Below are 24,216 nucleotides of genomic sequence, written 5' to 3'. Positions count from 1 at the left end.
CATTATGCTGAAAGGTCTGGATCTGTGTGACTACACTCAATCTGACTAAGACTCCAGCAGCTACTGCCAGTTTATTAAAGTTATTTATCAAAGATCTGTGAGAAAGGCTGTGTAATGTGCGACCATGATCAACATTAAAGCTCATTATTTGAATCCTTAAATGATGGCGGAGAGGATCAGAGGTCAGAAACTGACCTCGTAAGTCTCCCATTTCTGCACAGATTTCAGAGCACTGATCCAGTCTTCCATCTCCTTTCTGCTCTCTGCACACAACATCAACTTACGGAATGGAGTGATGACCTGAAAGGCAAAAGTACACATGTAGGGTGCACAACGACCATAAAGGGGGAATTTGTGGGCACCGTTTAGAATCATAAAATGACAAATGGGACAATCTATGGTTTGTGGACTTCGTGGGCAAGTGCTTATGATGACCACATTTATACATCATAACAAGTATATATCAATTGGGTCATTTGGATGGGGCCATGGTCTCGAAACAAATGCTAGGTGGGCAGCTTTCTAACTTTTGAGACAAGCATACAGAAGAGGTTTTTCTTACTGTGAAACTGTTGTTGATGTTCTTGGTGCTGGTCTCAGCCACACTGGCATCTGAGAGGTCAACCTCATCAAATATGAGAGACTGCAATATGAGAGCAGCATGTTTCTGTTACCAACAAAACTTCAAGAAGGACTTAAACAGCACCATGTGCAGTCCAATCTACCCCAGAGTGTCCCCTGCAGTTACCTTTGAATCTTTGGCATAGTAGAGCGTTCTGCCTCGCAGTTTGAAATACCGCCTTTTCCATCTCTGAAAAGAACTGGTCTGCTTGAGAAGAAGTCCCTCCTTCACACTTTTCTATAAAAGAAATACAGAGAAAGAAAGAAGAGTGTAAGACAGCTAATGAAAATACAAATCAGTTGTTTATAAAAGTGTGTGTGTCAGTGTATGCAAACATGTAACCCCACGGGGCATTTTTATAATGAAACATTTTCATGCAATGGTAGAACTAGCTATTTTTAGAAACTGCTTCACAGTCCTGTGGATTTACTGGTGTTCATGAAATTGCCTCTTTCGCACTTGCATGATATTCAAATCTTCTGCTTGTCAAATGTAAGAATATTAAGCAATGAACACATACACAAACGATTGAGGCTCTAACTGGTATTAATTCTGTAGTGTCAACAACAGTGGCATCTTTAATTATTTTTCAGGCCTTAAAGGGATAGTTCACCCAAAAATTTAAATTCTCTCATCATTTACTCACCCTCATACCATTACCAGATGTGTATGACTTTCTTTCTTCAGCAAAACACAAACAAAGATTTTCAGAAGAATATCTGAGCTCTGTAGGTCCATACAATGCAAGTGACAGGTGACCAAGACTTTGTTGCGCCAAAGATCACATAGAGGAAACATAAAATAATCTAGAAGACTCCAGTGTTTAAATCAATATGTTCAGAAGCAATATGATAGGTGTGGGTGAGAAACGGAACGATATTTAAGTCCTTTTTTACTATATATCTCCACTTTCACATTCACTTTCAGATGTGTAAGTAAAACTAAACCATATGTGAACGACAAATGTAAAGTGAAAGTTGAGATTTAGAGAAAACAAAAAGGACTTTTGTTCTGTTTCTCACAAACGCCTATTATTTCACTTCTGAAGATATGGATTAAACCACTGGAGTCATATAGATAACTTCTATGTTTCCTTTACATGGTTTTTGGAGCTAAAAAGATCTGATCACTATTCACTTGCATTGTATGGACCTACAGAGCTGAAATATTCTCCTAAAATCTTTGTTTGTGTTCAGCAGAAGAGAGAAAGTCATACACATCTGAAATGGCACGAGGGTGAATAAATGATGAGAGAATTTAAATTTTTGGGTGAACTATCCCTTTATGATAGGGAAAGAACAACAGAACGTGATCAAGAAAATGACCCAAGCCGGACTCAACCTCAGGCAGCCTGCATATAAACTCAACTGCACAACATGTCAGAGCATGAGCACCATTCACCAGGCTACTTGTCCGACTAGATCTGTATTTGAAACATTTGCATGGGAAAAACAGTACAAGGACAATAAAGTCAAGATTTATGCATCCAAGGGGTCAGTGTTTGGCTAATTAGCGTGGCCCAGTTAGTCCCTGCTTGTAGATACTACACCATTTGGATGCCAAAAGCTTTTTTGTACCCGGTGGCAATTTAGAGAAAAGTATCATGCATTCTGATTGTATACTGTAAATGTTTTATGTTTAAATAAATACATAAATATTTAATTATATTATAATAGATGTTTTATCAGTTTCCAATTTTTGTTTGGAGTGCTCTTAAAATGGTGAAACTGACTACAATTTTCCTTCTCTGCTTCTATTGTAACAGCGTTTGGGACAGTTTTCTGTGGTGCCATCTGCAAAGCAACATCATCAAACAAAGTGCAACTAAGTGATCAGTTGCATAGTATTTTATGGTTAAAAAACATTAGTATCCAGAACCGAGTGGCCATGAATGGCCCATGAGTAAAGTTGGCAGATTTCTAATCGCATAAATGCGGGCAATTCATGCGCTAACTGAGCAACTGCAAGGGAGAGAATGGTAATACCTAACATAGCTTTTTCCATATATTATATATTGCCTAATTTTCTTGTATATAATATCATATATTAACTCATTGCCCACCTCTATGGCCCCATTTACACCTGACAATTAAATGTATTTCAGTGGTCGGATCGCTATCAGAAATCACTTATCCACATTAAAATACAGGTGTAAATGCACCCAAGATGGACTGTGATTGGATTGTGATCAGATCACTAAATCCACATTCGAAGGTTGTCAGGGACAGATTCTGACCATATTCCAAGAATGTGTAAATGCAAATGTGTTTTTGTTATCCAGATACAACTACATAATTATGTGCCTTATTACACATTTGGCTGCAGTTTCCCAGAGAAATGTCCAGCAGGGGGGGGCGCCAAAAGCGAGTGAAGGTTTTTAAGGTGAATATTAATAGGTTTCAATGAGTAAAACGCACCTCCCTAACCTAAAACTTTAACCTAAGCCTAACTAAAAGTGATTCAAAGTCAAATGAGAGGTGAACAAAAATAATAAGTGAAAGTGAATAAAACGCACAGATGTTGTGGCGCTTGGTTGGTTGTTGGTGTTATTTTCTCTAGGAAACTGAGACAAAGCATTGAATTTAGCACATAAAAGTCAGTTTGCAAAAAATTTAGTTATTAGTAACATTCATTCTATGAGACAAGGCTGGTTGTGTCATGATCCTGCCATTTTGATCTTGTGTTATTCTTGTTTTGGCAGGGTCATGGCAGTTTCCTCCACCCTGCTCTCAGGTTGTCCTATGTGCTTGTGTTTCCTTCTCTCCCTTATGTTTCCCCAGGTGCTGCTCAGCAGTGCAATCAGCATTGCCATGGCAGCACTGATTAGTGCTGTTGTGTTTATGGGCAGCACCTTGTTTTCCTTTATATTCCTTCCTTCCTTTGTCTTGTCTGTTTTGTCAAATTGTTTCATTTCTCTGTCCCAGTCAGTTTCTCAGATGTCAGTTCTTTGTATTTCAGTTCCCCTAGTCAGTTATTATTTTGTTCTGTTTCGTCTAGTTATTATTTTCTCCATTGTGAGTGTTTGTGCTTCTCTTTTTGCTTTTGTTTTAGTAAATACATTTTCAGTTTACCTCATTCCTGCATTTGGGTCCTCACTCATATTACCAGTTCCTGACAGGTTGTGGGTTCTTGCCTTTATCTGTTTATAAACAGGTTGTATATAATTATTGTGTTGTGTAAGTATGTGTACATTTGATATGCAAATTGTGTTGTGTAAGTATGTTGTTTATTGTAAATGGTATATGTCTCGTCACTGTCATGACTGCTATGTTGCTCGGAACTGCACACAAGAATTTCACCTACTGTTGCACTTGTGTACATGGTAGTGTGACAATAAAGTGATTTGATTTGATTTGATCCTGCCATTGCAATGTGAAGAACACAACAGACACTGCGGCCTTGCGATCTATTCACCCGAATTAATTAACATTAACCTGTCAATTATTCCATTGAAATACACTTGGAAGATCTCATTTTGCTCCTCAAATGCCCATTCGCTTGTATCACTCTCTGATTTCTAATCACTAGGTTCACATGTCATTTCATGTGAAACCAGGCTTCACTCATGTTTCAGATGAGAAACCTATTTAGTGTTTATAAAGTACAGAATACAAGATGAATATAATACAATTTGCTTCAGTGGCCTGCAATTTTGCTTTGGTGGCTGCAAAGAAAATTGTAATGCAGGAAAAACCAAACATTTGCTAAAACATTCAGCATCTGATATATTTGACTGCAAATTGTACAATAAACATAATCCAGCTAATGAATATCCAGATACTATCCTGATATGTAACATATGTTCATTCCAGATGTATTGAGGGCCTAAGTGGCACTTTATGATAATGTAATCTGCAGTGGAAATTAAATGAAGCACAACTGTCAAATCGTCAAAAACCAGTTCAGTTTATTTCTTTACACATTTTCTTCTTTCTTCTTAGTTTACTTCTATGCTAATTTATAAGAAAACAAGCACTATGATAAGAGTATGGTAAAACCTGAACTGTAGTCTAGCAACATTCCTGGCTGAAGTACCTATAACACTAAAGAAAGGGCTGGCCTGGGACATTTCTATAAAGTTCACTGTGAACATCTCAAACAGTCACGTCATCAACCCATAACTTTCATCATAAACCTTGACGCTCTAATCCAGTTTTACCTTCCCAAGGGCTGAGCAGCTATAAAGGACTTCCAGCAAGTCATCAGAATTCCAAACCAGCTGTACCTCATGGCAGATAAGCAATACAAACAAATTACATCCAGAGTCTATCATAGTCTAAACATGCAGGGACATATTCTGTCCCCTCCGATGACACAACATTTGGATTTCATAAGCAGATCATGCCAGCACATGCCCTGCAGTAAGATATGGGCTGAAGGGGCAAGAAACGTCAGCGTGACTTTCTCTTGCAGCACTTTCACGCTAACAGGAAGGAAAGAGAGTGCTGTTGCTAATCAAAAATCAAAAGTGAGGAGTCTTGCCAGGCAATCTGCCATGAGTTATGACGTACATACACCGATCAGCCACAACATTAAAACCACCTGCCTAATATTGTGTATGCCCCCCTCGTGATGCCAATAGAGCGCCAACCTCCATCTCAGAATAGCATTCTCAGATGATATTCTTCTCACCACAATTGTACAGAGTGGTTATCTGAGTTACTGTTAACAAGACATTTCCGTCCACAAAACTGCCGCTCACTGGATGTTTTTGGCTGGTTTGAGTATTTCTGTAACTGCTGATAGACTACTGCACACAATATTAGGCAGGTGGTTTTAATGTTGTGGCTGATCAGTGTATGTAGGAAGGGAATTCATGAACAAAGAAAGAGGGTTACAAGGAAGATGAACCCATCTGTCATCACTTTTCAAGACAGAAGAATGCTGCACAGTCTGGGGTCAAAGAAAGTAAGAAAGAGCATGTGTATATGTTCTGTATAGAATGAGTCACCTTTGCAGGTCATTATATTCTCTACGTCTCTTTCACCAGCTGTCTCATTTAGTAAACCTTAAAAAGACTCACAGCTGAGAAGAAAACTGTGACAACTGTGTGTGTGTGAGATGGGGAATGTCTTGGAAAGAAAAAAAATATTCCTAAATACAGTAAAATATGTTTGTTTTCTATTTTAAAAAGTTACATTTTAGGAGTAGGGTTAGGGATAGTTTGAAGTTGTAATTAGTTTATATAAAAAAAAGATAGGTAAAATTTATCAAGACAGTGTTGTCATTGTCAAGACAATGTTGGCTTAACAAAGCCTTGTTTGAAAGTTATTTTAAAAACTGACATTTAAAGGTAGAGGACAGACAGACAAACACACAGGCCGAAAGAAAGAAACCCGAGTCAGAACAGTCGGAAGGACAGTGCAGAGTTTGCTGGATGTAGCGTGTAGGTACAGAGATGAATATTGGTCTTGGTTAAGTGTTTTAAAAAATACAATTATTTGTCTATAACAGTTTCTACTTTTTTCCTACGTCCCATGATGCTTAGCTTGAAATGTGGGATAGAGCTTCAGATGTGTGTGTTTGTCATCTTGTCACCCTAAAATTGATATCAGACAGACACACTGTGGAAGAGCGGTGAAGTTCTCATCCTTGGGTATGTAATTGCTTTTTCAAGTTGTCTGATCAGATGGCTATTTCCTTTTAAATCTGCATGCAAGTTTCAACTTTTGTTCGGCAGGACTCTTTGACAGGTGAGATGTTGTGCTTCGCATCCATCCAGGATGCATCAGGACAGCGTTCGAAATTGTATATGGCCATATGCTTTTTTGACTACCTCTGTAAGTGTTTTTGTGATCCAATCACAAAATATTTTGCACCCCATTTACAACTATATATAACATCACTCACTCCACCTTTTCAGTGCAGAGCTAATTTCACACACACACACACACACACACACACACACACACACACACACACACACACACACACACACACACACACACACACACACACACACACACACACACACGTTGTGTTTCCATGTTTTATGGGGACTTTCCATAGACATAATGGTTTTTATACTGTACAAACTTTATATTCTATCCCCTAAACCTAACCCTACCCCTAAACCTAACCCTCACAGAAAACTTTCTGCATTTTTACATTTTCAAAAAACATAATTTAGTATGATTTATAAGCTGTTTTCCTCATGGGGACAGACAAAATGTCCCCACAAGGTCAAAAATTTCGGGTTTTACTATCCTTATGGGGACATTTGGTCCCCACAAAGTGATAAATACACGCTCACACACACACACACACACACACACACACACACACACACACACACACACACACACACACACACACACACACACACACACACACACACACACACACACACGTTGGTGCGGCTATCCTTATGAGGACTCTCCACAGACATAATGATTTTTAACTTGTACAAACTATAGATTCTATCCCATAACCCTATCCCTACCCTTAAACCTAACCCTCACAAAAAAACTGCATTTTTACATTAAAAAACACATAGTTAACTATGCAATTTGAATTATGAAAACACAAAAAATGTCCTCATAAACAACATTTATAGCATAATACCCTAGTTTTTAACCTACATTTTGTTTTACGTAAACCACCAAACACACCACGCAATACAGTGATGTCAGATGGTGGTGACTCAGATCTAGGAGGACAGACATTGTCGCACAATGACTGCTAATTTTGATTTAATCTATTCCTCTTCCTCTCCTCAATCTCCCTATTTCCAATCTCTCTCTCTAGTTACTATGAAATCCTCAGCTTCTGCATTCTTCCAGCTGTTCTCTTTCTCCTTTATTAATCATTATGGCTCACCCCATCATCTTCTCTTATGTTTTCTCTTCTTTCTGTCCTGTCTCTTTTTTAACAGGCACAGCTTTTGCAGTGTCCTCCATAGAGCTACACATCCCATGTTTTCCATCAATTCAGAAATGCTGATTAGTTCCACTTGTCTGTTGTTCCAAAGCAAACTCATAGCCTTGTAGTGTAGCTGCAGTGTGAATACTAATAATTTAATTGTATAACTTATTAAGGTTATTTTTGCATTGATACCAACATTTTCTCTAAAGTGTGAATGATTTGTATTCAAAACATCCCTACACAATAATAATAAAATAAATGGAATGACATTTAACTTAAATATTTTATTGTGATTTTTGAAATCTACTGAAATGATTATTCTGACTTACTGTTACTGTTAAAGTGGATATGAGTGGCTGGTATAGTCAAAGCAGTACAGCCATTAGGACATCATGTGTCATTACATTCATAATAATGAGAATAAATGACTGATCTCCAAACCAGCTCAGCAACTGCACAAACTATGATAGATAAAGAAAGATCATGCCACTAAATATGTAAAATGAAAAAGAAAGCATGGCTTTTAAAAGAATAAATTCCCAAAAAATAAAGGCAGCATAAACAAATCATTACACTCAGCATTATTGAATCATTAGTCAAGGAGAGAGATATTGCCTTAAGAAAGCAAATCCAGAGAAACCCGACTGTGTGTCCATTTGGACGAAATTGCAATGGAAGACCAATGTAAATTTACAAGGACTTCACGAAAAAAAAAAAAAAAATTACCCAACAGATGGTCCACAAGACTGATTCGTCCTGTGAGAGAGTGAGTCATATGACCCAAAATATCGGCTTAACACAAGTGATCGTACATTGGCTAAATTAAAAAATAAACTAAGCAGAGAAATTGACTTGGTGTCACAGGTGCTAAAGCTGGTGCAACGAGTCCTGATGGAGATTTTGAGAGCCATTTGATGGAAGGCAAATTTTCACCAAAGGAAATTGCCAAAATAAGTACTTACTTCATCTACCATTGGTCAAACAAACACAGTTCCACCCAAAACTCTGCTCTACTCAAACAAACAGGCCTATGTTCTGATGTGCCACATAGTCACAGTGCTTACACTTTTTGGGGATATCAACCTATGACTCTGCACATTAAAGGAATAGTTCACCCAAAAATGAAAATTCTCTCATCATTTACTCAATTTCATGCCATCCCAGATGTGTATGACTTTCTTTCTTCAGCAGAACATAAACAATATTTTCTCTGTAGGTCCATACAATGCAAGTGAATGGTGACCAGGTCTTTGTAGCTCCAAAAAGCACACAAAGGAAACATAAAATTAATCCATACGACTCCAGTGATTAAATCCATATCTTTAGAAGTGATATGATAGGTGTGGGTGAGTAACAAAAAGAAAAAGTTGGGAAATTCCTATTCTAGAAAACACTAAATACTCTAACCTGTGAAAGGGCGTTATTGTCGATTGTCTGTCCTGTCGATTTGAAAGAACTGCTGGAGGAGGTTTCCAACAAATCTTCCTCTTTCAGCTTGCCAGTGTCTCCCTGCCCACCCCCATCACATCTGGACAACAGTGAAGCAAAGCAACACACACTGCCTGGACACAGCCTGGGCATGGTGGGTCCCTTCAACCATCCACGCATAAACACACTTACACACACACACAACCGGCAGAAGTCAGACAGTAGCACACGCTCACTTCCTTGTGGCTGCACCTAAAAGACACACCTTTAACAACAGAACTTCCTCCAACCGGTGAGGTGATAAGACTGCCCAGTCTATTACACCTGGGCCTGCCCTCTGAGAATGAATAAACACACACACACACACACACACACACACACACACACACACACACACACACACACACACACACACACACACACATTCAAGCAGATGTGTGGAGGTCTATATATAAAACTAGATAAACTTGTTTGGTGAGCGTCACTATTCACAGAATCACATAAAATCCCAACCACCAACAGGCAGATGTTCCAAGTGGATTTTTAGATCTGTAAATCAACCTTCCAAGGACCAGGGCTCCCAAGGCATTTAATCTGATGTCAGCAATTCTGTTACCAAGTAAATATACAGACACTGAGATTGGATTAGTAACATCTAGTTAACATTTTGACTGTGGAACACTGAGTCAATCTAAAAGTGCTAGCTGTCACACAAACAGGTGGGACGTGGAAGAGATGAGCAAGAACATGTGGTGAGAGGAGGAAAAAAGACACACACACACACACACACACACACACACACACACACACACACACACACACACACACACACACACACACACACACACACACACACACACACACACACACACAGCAAAGCATGAAGGATGGGCTCTATCTGATGTGCTTTGGCAGCTGTGTCTAGTCTTGTCAGTGCAGACTAGGAGACACTCTAATGACACAGAGCAAAATGAAATGTTCATCTCCCTGACAGCAAACACGCAAACACGCAAACACACACACACACACACACACACACACACACACACACACACACACACACACACACACATAAACACACACACACACACACACACACACACAAAGAAAAATATTTTTTTCAGTCTTTCATTTCTACAAAACCCCACCGTCTTTTTGAACTTCTGTTCTCACTGCAGCTCCACCCTGTTGAATAGACTCGCTTAGCTGATTGTTTTTTTGTATGCTTACCATAGTAAATCAGAAAACCATCAATAATAGATGACCAGATCTTTTTTTTTTTTTTATGCTGGTGAGTAATATAGCTACACTGGTCCATCATCCAGACTAGCACTACTAACCATTTAGGACCAGCATGTCTATTCAGGCCTAAGCTGGTCTTTTCAACACAGTAAACATTTTAGTCTAAATGTGTCTTCTGTTTTGGGGCTTGGCAATGAGCTAAGAAAAGCTTAGAAAAATGGCTTAATTTTGTTTTTGTTTTGTTTTTTAGTTTAGATTACACTCACGGGACAGATCATGTCAACTATGGGGGGCCTTGGAGTCAAAAAGTTTGAGAAACACTGGTCTAAGTGATCCAATTTTGTTCATAACTCGTTTTGCAGTAAAGTGCTGGGCTGAACTAAATGAGATGTCAGCTCATATGGCTCTGTTTATGAGCCCTGAAAGACTATATTTGTGTGCTGTATGTCTTTGAGTAGACACTAGGTGGTGGTAGTTGTAGGAGCTAGGGCAGCACTGCGGTTATTTGTAATCGTCTGTTGTTAGTATCGGTGTCTCTGGTGAGCCCTCAAACAGTAGTGTTAATCACAGATAGAGATACACAAACACAAATATAAAAGCACATTTGAAGACCCTACATATAACTGATTCCAGTGAATGTACACACTGAAACACACATCTGATGTGTCAAGGTGGCCTATGATATTTATGATGGCATGCAAGGTAGTTATAACAGCTGTCCAAGTATACTAACCCCCCCACCCCAGTCAGAAGAGAAACAGACAATCTGAAGGCCACCAGGCCACACACACACACACACACACACACACACACACACACACACACACAGGAAATCAACACAAACTCTCACAGCAACATGTTGGTCTGGACGCAACCTGCTGCTGGAGAGGAAATGAAATGCTTTGTCACTTCCTGCTAGAGAGTGAAACAAACGTAAATGACTGGCACAGTCACACGACCTATGGGGCTGAGCCAGCTAATCTGTGAATGAAGAGACAGATCCCGCTGCCAGTGTTAAACCTAATGAACCCCACGCGTCAGATTGAGAATCTACATCTGAGTCAACACTATTCTCTCTGAGGATGAACAGAGGAAATTCTTCTCCATATATAGGCTGATTAAACATGGCTAGGTCCAAATATAGATTATATGAGTAGGCCCTTACAATGACAATTAAGACAATTTGTGAAATAAGATGATAAAATTAACATGCACACACATGGAGTTGCAGAAGCAGATCGATTGGAGTTACTTCTCCGTCCCCTCAATCTTTCTCTCTTTTTGAAATAATCTTTTCTTCTGACGTCAAACCCTGAAGAAGCACGCACGCAACACTTGTGTAAGCATGGTTTTTTACATGCAATGCATAATTGGGATAATAAATTCTTATTCATTTATTATTAAGTCCTTTATGACATTACACCAAAAAGCTGTTTAATTTGTTGACATGACCACGTGTTTTTGGCCTTTTAAGCATAAGAATGTGTGAATGTAAACGTGCTTAGTAACTATATGACTCACTCTCTTAAAATAAAATACTCTTTGTTGTCACTTGCTGAAGTAAAGATGTAAAGCATGAATTAAAACAAATCCATGTATTAAATTAAAAATGAGGGATGAATCAAAATCCCCATTTCATAAACTATTAAAAACTACTCAACGTATGGTTATGTTAAGAGGATATAAATGTAAAATGTATGGTGATGTTAAGAGGATCTAATTGGCATGCTTGTAGGGTTTCTCTACTCATACTTATCTACAGAGCTTAATCTGCATAGAGATTATACAATGCGATCGATTAATTCAGCAGAAAATGTTTTAACTGCCTGAGGAAGCTGAGCACTACCAGTTAAGAGAGGAACTACTGACAACACAACCACAACCACACACACCCACAAACACAAACACACACACACACACATGCAAAGCACAATAACAAGTTGCAATGTACTAACGTTCACTTATGAACACACTTAGAGGACACAGGTTTGCAGCTGTGACCAGCACACAGAACAGGTGTTGGGTCAGGTGTGTGTGTGGCTCAGTTGAAAGGTTAAGTGGAATGTTAGTCAACATCAGTTATCTCTTTCTCTCTCTTGTTCTCCCCTGTGTTCATAAGTGAACATTTGTATTTTTCAGTTTGTCAGTGAGTTCTGTCTGTGTGTGTGTTGTGAGCAGTTTCTGTCTAAACTGGCAGTGCTCAGCTTCCTCAGGCAGTTAAACCATTTTCTACAGAAAAAACAAACACATTTCCAAACATTCAAATGACCTCTAAACATCAATGCACATTAGGCATATAGTTTATAAAGACTAAGTTACTCAAGAGGTGAGAGGCTGATCACATCACATTACACACAGGGTCTGTTCCAAAACAGCATCCTCTGGAGGCAGCTTTTTAAAGCATCAAAGGCGTGCTCCCAATGCGAAGGATGTACCAAAAGGTCGGTATCTTAATTATGATGTCCTCTAAGATATCTTCTTTTGGTCAAATTCTAAGGTAGTATTGTATGTATCCTTTCCCAGGTAGGCGATCAGAGAATAAACCTTGATGAACTCTGCAGAAAAACAATCCATGATGGCAGACGAAGTGAGAGAAATTCTAATAATAAAAATACTTATAATCCATTTGTAAATTATTCAACATTAAGGAAGCGGGAATTGGGGTGAAAGTCCAGGTAAGTCAGCTTTTTATTCAGCATTTTCAGCTTCGCAATCAGAATTCTGGCAGAGGGCACTCCACACCCTCCACCTCTTGCGAAAGCACGGCCCACAAACCCCTCTCTGATGCGTCCGTCAGTAAAATAAAGGGGAGAGAGAAGTTAGGAGCGGCCCGCCACAGAGTGCAGATTTCACTGTCGTGAAAGCCTGTTGGCATGCCTCCATCCACTGGACCAGATCTGGTGCCCCCTCACAAAAATTAGGAACAAACCTTCTGTAATAGCCAGCCAGCCACATGAACTGCCTCACCTCCTTTTTGAACTTGGGACGTGGGCAGGCCGCTATCACTGCGGTCTTATCAATTTGGGGACATACCTGCCCATAACCCAAGTGGAAGCCCAGACTTCCACCCACTTAATTGCGCACATTTTAGGGTTTGCCGTGAGCCCCGCCCACATCAGCAACCTCAGCAAATGTCTCAGATGCTGCATGCCTCTTCCAATCATTACAGTATATAATGATATAATCTAAGTAGGCAGCACCATACACAGCGTGTGGCCGGAAGATCTTATCCATGAGGCGCTGGAACATGGCGGGAACCCCAAACAAACCGAACAGAAGAGTGACGAATTGGCGTAATCCGAACAGTGTGGAAAAGGCCGTTTTTTCTTGGGATAATGGAGTTGAGGGGATCTGCCAATATCCCTTACTTACATCCAGTTGAATAAAAGTGTTAAATAAAATGTACAACTTACAGTGTTGAAAAAAATTTTGCCACACCCAACTGATTGAGCAGTTTGTCAATTTGGGGCATTGGGTATGCATCAAATTTAGACACCGCATTGACTTTCCGATAATCAACACAGAACCGGGCTTGCCCAATAGCTGTGCAATACTTCTATTATCCCCATCTCGAGCATTACCTGTAATTTGTCCCAAATCAAAGTTCAATGTGGGGAGTAATACAAGTACTTTGTCTACCAGTGCAAATTCCCATAGCTGGGCACCCCTATTATACAGCCGATTTTGTGTCTCTTGAGCTTGGAGCAAATTCTGTTTTGACAACTGTGACAACCCAGTGTGTGTAGATTTGCTTGAAGATCAAGGATATACTGAATTTTATTTTTGCTCTGCGAAGGTTCTTCCTCCCACATCTCCCGTATGACGTCAAGTACCCCGTGGGGCCGGCATCCATACAGGAGCTTGAAGGGGGAATACCCTGTGGAGGCTTGAGGGACCTCCCTGACTGTAAATAATAAGGGGTCCAGCCATTTGACCCAATTTCTAGCATCCTCGTCTACGAACTTACAAATCATGCTTTTCAGGGTGCAATTAAACCGTTCCACCAGCCCGACAGTTTGCGGGTGATAAATGCTGGTACAAATCGATTGAATCCCCAGCAATTCATAAAGTTTGCGTAGTGTTCGTGACATAAATGTTGTGCCTTGGTCGGTGAGGATTTCTTTTAGAATCCCCGCCCTGGAGACAATTTTGAAGAGTGCAAAAACTGCGTGCTGAGATGTTGCGTAAAGGTACTGCTTCAGGATATCATGTTGCAAAATCCAACATGATTAATAAAAACCAATATCCGCATGCTGACCGCTCTAATGGCCTGACGAGTTCCATACCAATTCTTTCGAAGGGGGCCTTGATTAATGGTAATGGGTGCAATTGCGCTCTTGGGGTGGCCATTGGATTCACCAGCTGATGCTGCACACCATCTGCGCATATCCCCGTGAATGCCCGGCCAATAGAAGTGGGCCATTAAACGGTGTAGTGTTCTTTCTTGCTCTAAGTGATAAGCCATAGGATTGTGGTGAGCTGCCTGGAAAAGTGTTTTCCGACGACTCTTCGATACTAATAATTGGGTTGTATTTTCATGGGTTTGAGTGTCCTGCATCACTCAGCACAACCGGTCCCTAATAATTGAAAAGTACGGATATGTGAGGGAGACATCGGGCTGGAGCTGCTGGCCATCGATTAATCTCACTAGGTCAAAGGTGCTCTTAAGGGTTTCGTAACGCGACTGCTCCAGAGGGAAGTCCCCCTCCTGGATTTCATAGGGTAGGAATGCAGGTGGATTCCTCTCCTGTGTCATTCTGATGCTGAGCAGATGCCCCCCACCCCAGCCAGTACACAACGCTTTTAATAATCATTTAAATCCCGGCCAATTAGTTCCCAGACCTCCACTCTTTAGCTCCCTGAAATTGAATATTGGTAATCACTACCGGGTATTTGTGAACATCCCCATGCACACACCTCACCATCACCTTCTGTTGATGGTGAGGTGTGTTTCAAAGCCCCATCATGAACCAAGCCGTGGTGGATTGCGGTTTGATTACAGCCCGAATCCACCAGGGCTTGGTACCTCCGGCCCTTAATATTTACCAGTATACGGTATATCCCTGCTTGATCGGGGACAGTTTGTTGCATGTCGGGTACCCAGATCCCTGTCTCTGCCTCCCTTACTGGACACCGGCTTTGGACGTGTCTTGGTTCCCCACAACTCCGGCAGACTGGCCCAGGTTTCCTGGCTGCACTTGTGGCGGTGGAGACATCAACCTGGGAAGGACGACGGAGAGGGGTAGGGGAGGGGGATGGTGCGTAGTGCAGCCCATGAAGTCGGGGCTCCGATTTGGGTGGCACCACTCCCCGTTTCCGGGGAGCAAGTATAGGGTGAGAGGGAGGGGCAAGAGGAGGAGGAGAAGCAAGAGAGAGAGAGATCTGGACTGCTCACCGGCTTCCGGGTAGGCCAGTTGGATGGTGTCTTCCATTGATGTGGGCTGATGACACAGGACCCATTCCAAGGTTCTCCTGGGAAGGCGAACGGTTAGCTGCTCCAGCACCATCAGCTCGATGACATCTTCCACACCGGGGCCTTCTCTGGCTAGCACCATCTTCGAGCTGCTGAGCAAACTCAAGCGGGCGGCCGACTCCGCTCAGCGTGAGGGAGTGGAACTGCTGCCGGTAGTGTTCTGGGGTGTGGCCAACCAGTTGCAGGACAGCAGTCTTCAGCTTCACGAGGTCACAGCATAGGATCCGCCTGGAGCCAGCCAGCTCTGGAACCCCTGCCTATCCTTGACCTGGGCTTTGAGAGTCTCCTGGTAGCGCTGCTCCTGGGTGAGAAGGGCTTGACAATGAGTCTCCTGGATGCTAGCCAGGGCACGGATGAGTCCGTCCAGCGGTGAGGTGACCATGGCGACCAGATTTCTTCCTTGTCCCGTGTTTCGGCACCAGTGTAAACGATTCAACAATAAGGAAGCGGGCTGACAGTCCAGGTAAGTCAGCTTTTTATTCAGCATAAAAGTTCTGGCTTTTCAGCTTCACAATCATAGTTTTGGCTTTTCAGCTTCACAATCGATGTGTACTCCTTAGCTTCACAACAAACATACGCTTTAGGTTAACAATAAAAATACACTACAGCTTTGTACTCTCTCTCTCTCACTGGCATTCTCGGCGGCCTTTTCAAGCCATTCTCCGTCGTCACTGTAATGAGACACAGGTGTTACGTATCATTAATCACCAGGTGATGGCCCTTGCTGCTTCCTGTTTGCTGATTATTTATGCTCATTAGAGGATTGCATCCTTTCTCTTGCATCACCTGTATTGAAATCATTTGCAAGTTGAGTGTCCCATGCGCTGCATGTGAGGAGTGCTATTTGAGTGATGTGCAGAGCTACTGCCTAAGTTGAGAGCTCCAAATTTGTCTCTTATGAAGCTTCCTTTCAGTTAGGATGCTGCCATAGTAGACAGCTGTCTACGTAGGCAGGAGACAGTGAGGCAGCTCACAAAGTTTTGGAACAGACCCTCACATTCAAATCCAGTCTGCCTTTCCATGATGAAAACTTAGGTCCTAACTGACTATGCTCACAAGCAAATGCGCAGATCACAGACTTTGCTTACAAGTCCTTCCACTAGTTTAAGGAGATATTTTAACACTCAACATAATTTATTTCAGCATCTTTATGCAGCTATAAGAGACGTGAGCAAGATGAGAGAAAACATAGCTAGTGTCTTTAATGTTTACATATTATGAGCCTGCCTTAGCTATGTTTGCAAGCTATCTAGTTACTCTACAGTTATTCCCAACAACAGCAGCCAAAACAAATCTGCTGACTTGTGCATAGATGTAACATCTGAGGTTGTTACCCATCCTACCAACCACCAGAGGGAGCCCTCTCCCAAATACTGATCTTCACTTATTTCTTCACTGCTCATATACTGTTTACCACATGTATATATAGACATGCAGTTCCATTGTTCATTGCAAAGTATTGCCAGTTTACCCTGCACGTGGAGCCTAACACCGTCTCCATGGTCAATTCATTACAATAGATTTGACATCATGAACAATGGTGTTTAATGTAATTCACGTCCAAACTGTGCATTGATTTGGGTGCTGCTGTTGATCAATAATGAACTTAAATTTTTGTCTTTTCAACATACACACAAAAGTTGCTTTGGATAAGCATCTACTAAATGAATAAATGTATTACACAAAGTAGAGTGTACAGCTTCAGAAGACTTGAAATATAGTGCCGAAGAGTCGTATTGATTACTTTTACTCTGGTTTTATGGTGATTGTTGCTTTTTCTGGAGCCTCACAACCTGGAATTACTATTTACGTTCATTATACTGTATATAAAATATTATATAAATGACATTTTAAATTTTGTGCTCCCCGGATGAAAGAAAGGTTTGGACTGGATGACATCAGGGTGAGCAGGGACTAAAAACGGTTCAAGGAACGAAAACAAAAACCTAAAATGAACAAACTTTTTGCAGAAGGTAACTGAAAATGGGAACAAAGTGATTTTCAATATCTGTAGAGTGAAAACTGTATTTTTAAATGCTGGTCACTGGTTATAACCATTTAATTTTATTCGAATAAGTTTTTAATGAACCCAAAGGCCAAAGGGTTTATCACAGTAATTTTGGAACTACACTACTTCATGTTGCCCAAAAAAATGAAATGTGCTTTGATCCTGAAGACAAATGCTGCAACAAATTCCTTTACCGTAATTGCCTATAGTCATATTCTGTGAATAAAGACCTTTTTTCCAAATATGTATAATAACTACATATACTGTACATGCACAGCTAATCCAGATACAAGGAAAAAATTATCAGAGGTAAAAAGCATATTTCTCAGTTGTTTCCAAGTTTTCACTGAATTATTGTTAATGCATTAATACAGATTTGATGCTACCGGGTTTGACTTAGAAGAAGATCTGTAATTAAAAATATACTTAACTGCTAATTAACAGTTATGATTTCCATGCTGATAAATCCACCACTTCGGAAAAACTGAATTGCTTATTTTTGCTTATTTTGGTGAGGCAAGTGGCTTATTTTGGGCTTGTTTTTCCAGACCATGTTGCTTGATTTTCTTGCGAGATCTGGCAACACTGCAATTGGTATTTCACCCCTTGGCACAGACTATTGTCATTTTTAAAAGAGTGTATTACTGTTCTTTTATTTTCTTCTAACCAGTTACCATTTGGGAAGGAGGTGCATAACATCTGAACCATAATGTTTTTGCTCAGAATGAACCAAAATGAAAAACAAGCTCTTGTGAATGAGCTTCTCTCATAGTGCTCATGAACATGCAAATATTGTTAAAATTTCACAGACTAATGGAAAAATCCATTTAAAATTGTTTCTACTAAAACCAATCGTATGCTTGTGCCCCCCGCCCCGCGCTTTATTGTTGTTGTTATCATTATTATTATTATTATTATTATTATTATAACTGGCAGTAGCACCAGACTTCTAATGTGAGATTGCAGGCATTATTATTATTATTAGTAGTAGTAGTAGTAGGCCTATCATCATTACTAGGCTATTCATAGGTTTCATCCCATGTGTTGTCAGGTACGAAGAGGTAAGTTTGCGGGACACCTGACCGGGTGTACCGATTGCAAATGGCACCTTTCCCCTCCTGGAGGGGGAGACGTGCACTTTTTACCCCTAGCCGTGTTCCCAAAGTTGTGGACCCTGGATGTCCTTCCTCCTTAGCCCTGTGGCAGGCGAGTTTGCAGAGAAACTCAATGCCGGCCCAGTACGTGTGCTAATAGGCCATGTACTGGGGTAGGTGCTTCACATGTTATGTCCCCTCTGCCACCGGTCACCGTGTTTGAAGAGCTCCATCCCCTCTGGGTAGGACCTACCATGGGGACTTCTTCACAAGCGACACCGACAAAACTTGGTAAGACTATGTGACGTATTTCCACACAATTACATCCCCTTCCCTTTTAGAAGGGACACCTCCCTCAAATTAAGATTTTTAGAAAAATGTTGAAGCTCTGTGGGTCCTTATAATGTTAGTAAACGGGTGCCATGAGGCTACTGGCTATTTGATGGTCCAACAGGCATATTTAAGCAGCATAAAAGTAATCCACACAACTCCAGTCAAACAGTTAATGTCTTCTGAAGCAAATTGATAGGTTGGTGTAAGACAAACATCAATAATTTACAGTTTTAACTTTAAATCGTTGCTTCCGCCAAGTGCTGTATTTTTGTTTGAAATGAGCTATCTCTTGCGTGACATCCGTTATTCTGTTGTAAACAAATTGTGAACTTACGACTTCTTGCATGAACGCGTCATAGCCCTTACATCACTGATGCATCGACTGCTGGCAGGAAGTGATTTTTAAAGTAAATCATTTTAAAATTATTTATTTGATTACATCAACCTATCGATTTGCTTGAGAAGACAATAATTGATTGACTGGAGTCGTGTGGATTACTTTTATGCTGCCTAAATGTGACTTTTGGATCGTCAAAGTGCTGGTGCACATTTACTTGCATTATAAGGATCTGACAGAGATCTATCTTTTTAAAAATCTTTATTTGTGTTCTTTTGATGAATGACAGTCTTTCACATCTGGGATGGCATCAGGGAAAGTGAATAATGAGAGAATTTAAATTTTTGGGTGAACTATCCCTTCAACATTTATTATTCAAATGCTCCTAAAATGCATCTCTCTGTGGTTAATACTTGATTATTTTTGGTTGATCACATAGCTGTGCTAATTTTATTTCTCTGAGTGGTCCCTTTCTTCTAAAAGAATAAAATAACTTAAACTCAATAAATATTTCATGCCCATTAATTCATTCATTTGCTAAGTAAGTGGGGCGGCTGTGGCTCACTGAACCCCAAGTTGCTCCCAATGGCAGGCTAGTGCCTTGCATGGCAACTCTGCCACCATTGGTGTGTAAATGTGAGTGTGAATGTGTGAATAGGTGAATGGGACACAGTGTAAAGTGCTTTGGTAACCTCTAAGGTTAAACAAATGTGCCATATAAATACAGACCATAAGTAGTCATTTAATAAGTGGCATTATGAACAGTCACAAAATAACAAAAACACCAACATCAATAATAATAATAATAAAAATGTATATAGGGCCTTTCTAAAATTATAATTTTTTAGTAATGATCAATTGATGCCTTAAGTGGCGGTCACACTAGCCTTTAAGCACGCAAACATTTTTAAAACAACACAACGGACCAGGATATGATGTTTATATGAAATAAACACTTGAACTTTGGTATGATGTGTTGTATAATGTTTCTTCTCATGAGCTTAAGTTTCCAATCTCCCGCATTCGGATGCGTTTGAATGGGAGTGAATGGAGCGAGAAGTGTAGCTTGACCGCCTAGCATGAAGATAAATTAAATTAAATCATTAGAAATTGAAAAGAAAAAACTAAAAATTTTATAAAAACAACATTAATATTTAAAATGTAAAAAGAAATTGGGGAAACATTTACTAAAAGAAATAAAAAAAAGGGAAAATCATAAATCGAGAGAATTCAACATGAAGTTTATATATTATGAGAGGGCAAGCCTGCCTGCTCCACATTTCTCAAAAGTGAATAAAAATAGACATAGCTTAGAGCTGTTGTGAGAGGTAGCAAAACAAGTGTGTGTGTGTGTGTGTATTCTCCTCCGCAGTTTGTTAGGGTCAATGTGAAGAGCGTTGGTGTGTAGTATCTTTCTGGCTGCCCCCTCAGGCCCCGCTGTTGTGTAACCACTGCATTGCAGCCACACACATATACACTTGATGACCAAAATGGCATATATGTGGGATAACACAAGTGTCTTTATGCATACCGTAACTGTGTTTGGAGGTGTGCATTTCTTTTTGCTACAAACTACAATGCTAGGTTGATCCCAAAAATGACAATCAAAAGAAAGAAAACACTAAAAATATGCAAACAGGGAGATGCTAAAATGTTTTAAGATTATCTTCTACTCCAAAGAAATCTGTTTTTATTACGTTAGGAGAGCATCTTCCTTTGTTTTTGATTCATTAAGTGATGAATTAAATAAAATTGTGAGGGGGAAAATAATCGAACCATCACTGGGGCAATATGCAATTCACACAGCTTGAAATGATTAGAAACCCTGTGGGAGACAAGTTAAAACAGTACAAGAGTGAGAGAAAAGGAGAAAGTAGAAGGGGGCTGCAAATAACAGTCTGTCTGTTTGCAGGTGACATTTTTCCGATAACTGACAGCAGGTGATAAACGATGTCAAGAAAAAAAAAAGGGAGAGCACAAGATGAAGCAACAGATGGATTGAGATGGCTGAACAAAGTTAATGTAATATAAGAGACACAAGTTTACCAAGCTATTTAAATGAGGATATACTTCCTTAAATAAAGCTATTCTTAATAACTACAGATTAACTTAAACCCTGATACAACCTTCAAGAAAAAATACGTCTGAAAAAACTGAGAAAAATAGGTACAAAACGGTAAGAATTGTTTTAGGACTACACAGGAATCCCACAAACTTTTATTAGAAATGTGGCAATGAAGAAATTAATTTATGTATAAATAATTGATAGGAATTGCATGTTACTCTTTGTGCATTTCTTTAGTTCGGGGAAAAAAGTAAATAAAATATCGCACATCACCATCACGCTGTTTGTTCAAGTAATGCAATCCGATTTTTTCGAAATGAATACGCTCATATAAAACTGTGAACACGAGACCCATAGTGCGCTATTGAAGCTGTGCTTTAGTGGGAGTCTATTGCAGATACCTGCACCATTAGAATTCTGGGAAATAAATATCAATGTTCATTGGATGAGAGGCTCCAAATACATGTTTCTGGTTCCCATTCGGACACTGTGCTTCTCTGGTCGTCTATGGAAGCTTTGTGAGCACTATTTGCATTTGGTTCTGCATCTGATTGACTCTTGGAAATTGGGCTTTCAATTAATGTATTTCATCATGCCTTAAAGCAAAGCTTCGCTATATGATGATTGGTCGAGCTCTCAAATTGGTATGAAATGGAAAAAGCACCGCTCGCGAATGCAGAGTGTTTGGCAGCTTGGAGACATGTGGCCAGTTATTTGCAATTCGATATAATACATTTATTTCAGCTTTCATAATCATATATTTTGCTGCAAAAAAAAGCATAGCTACAAAAAGACACACTATAGGTCACACATTGTTGCAGGAAACATGCTGGCAGTGGTGGTGGAATTAAGCGGTGTGGTGGCGGAGTGTATACAGTAGTAGGTCTAGCTGAGAATATTATTAATGGAGTCTTCCTGTGCGCTTTCTGAAGTTTCATCAAAGGTGGCGACTACATGAGTCTACCAGTCACTGCAAGTCATTCTGGACCACACACTGTTTTGAACTATGATACCGGCGGAGAAGGCAGCACGAAAAATAAAGCAGGGCATGCCAGCCTCCTCCGTCTCTGCCGCTATCTCAATAGGTGTAGTCCAGTGCCGTAGCAACCCATTGCAAAGTTATAAGCTAAAATTTCTATTGCATTCCTCCATGTTGTTTTTTTGCATACTGATGCAACATCATTGCTATAGTAACCAAAGCAGATGTGTCCAAAAAAAAATTATGAAGTCACGGGACACACTGAATTGTATCTGATCAGTTGTGATACAGTGCGGACTAGAGGGCTAAGCAGAACAGTTTTTTCCATCCCCCAAGTTTCTATCCCACACCCAAATGCTGCCGCTGAACTTTCTCTCTGCCCACAGTGATTTTCTTCCCAAAAACCTGCAATTGTTTTAAATATAGAGCAAAATCCATACAAATAGACAACAACTGTACACAAAAATATATAATTCTGTTATTGCAGTAATCAGACGACTTTTGAAAATAACGCCAATTTGACTTCACTGAAGTTGGCTTCGTAGGACTAAATTGACCATTTTCCTAGTTTCACATCCTACAGTATGTGCTTTGATCTGCCATTCTTCTAAAGCCCTGTTGACTACCTGCCTGCTCTAAATATTGGATAATTTAATGCAAAAGCAGTGTAAACATTTATTTTACGTTATAAAAAAGAACAGTTACCCTTTTTTTTGCATTCAGTAATTAATAAAATAAAAGAGAATCCCATCAGATTTTTCAGTCTCTTTTCTGACTGCCCGTTCCCATCCACATCTCATGGAAGTACCGTCCGCTCCCGCCTTCAACACGGAAATTAAATTCTGTGCCACAAGAGATCTGTTCGTCCCGCTGGTCCTGTGGGAGTTCCGTGGAATGCAGACTTCACTGGTAACACAGGAATTATTTCAACTTCAAGCTAAATTACACACTTTAAAGATAAATTTGTATTATAATTTCTTCACTGATAAAACGCGCAAATAATTTCAACTATTGGTGTCACAATATAGCCATTGGAACAGGAACAGAGGCCAAGCCACAGAGAGGGACCATCCTAAAGAGAGAGCAGACTAAGTTTAAATATAGGCTGGACTAAATTTAATCCAGTTCAAAAACTATAGTATGCTTTGATCAACATCATTGTTGCATTGCATTGTTGAAATAAACACTATACACTATAGTGTGTGAGGGATCCATATAGACAGCTCTGCCCAGAAGACAGCTGTGCTGAAATCTGTTGCAACAGGCACCCGTTGTGCTCAACACACTGCAATACCCAACTCTCACACTGTGGCAAGTGTCCTAAAAGTTACAAAACAAGTGGATAGAAGGTTAAAGTTCAAAAAACAGAACTGTACTGGGTCATTCCAGTGGGCAAATCTGAGCCTCATACAGGAGGGGTTTTGGTATTGCACAATTTCTTTTCAATAAATTACTTCCATAAAGGAAGGTGTGAAGAAATGTAGTTGTTTTGCTTTTGTTGTGATGATGATTTTGTTATAGTTGATTTTGAAAAGGGGGAAACAAGAAGAGAGGATCTCAGAACATAGCACGGTTTGCGATGAAAAAAGACTGAGCAGAGGAATCACGGATGTGGTTTGTTAATTAAAGGGACAAAAAGGCTTATATGGTACTTTTTTCACATACATGCACATATACAGTACACATAATTGCTGCAGTGTCTGTCTTCTTCTTTTAATCTCTGTTGCTGTACTCAGGCATGTTGCTTCCTTCCCAAACCCTCAAACACACT

General features: G+C 40.0%; 1 protein-coding gene across 2 annotated transcripts in view; it reads right to left on the bottom strand.

Annotated features, from left to right (window-relative positions):
- The window catches only part of LOC127644100 (diacylglycerol kinase delta-like), an 86,556-nt gene that overhangs the window by 27,736 nt on the left and 34,604 nt on the right, over window positions 1-24,216 (bottom strand). The window contains exons 1-4 of one of the 2 annotated variants that reach the window (XM_052127124.1): window positions 8,894-9,120; window positions 749-859; window positions 563-643; window positions 196-300 (exon numbers count right to left, since the gene is read on the bottom strand). In XM_052127124.1, coding sequence (XP_051983084.1) covers window positions 196-300; window positions 563-643; window positions 749-859; window positions 8,894-9,094 — 498 coding nt within the window. In that variant the 5' untranslated portion in view covers window positions 9,095-9,120. Of the gene's footprint in view, window positions 1-195; window positions 301-562; window positions 644-748; window positions 860-8,893; window positions 9,121-24,216 lie in introns of those variants that run through there. The other variant, XM_052127130.1, reaches the window with a different exon arrangement.

This window comes from Xyrauchen texanus, chromosome 1 (genome assembly GCF_025860055.1).
Source record: "Xyrauchen texanus isolate HMW12.3.18 chromosome 1, RBS_HiC_50CHRs, whole genome shotgun sequence".
NCBI lineage: Eukaryota > Metazoa > Chordata > Actinopteri > Cypriniformes > Catostomidae > Xyrauchen > Xyrauchen texanus.
This window is presented reverse-complemented; position numbering and strand designations above follow the sequence as displayed.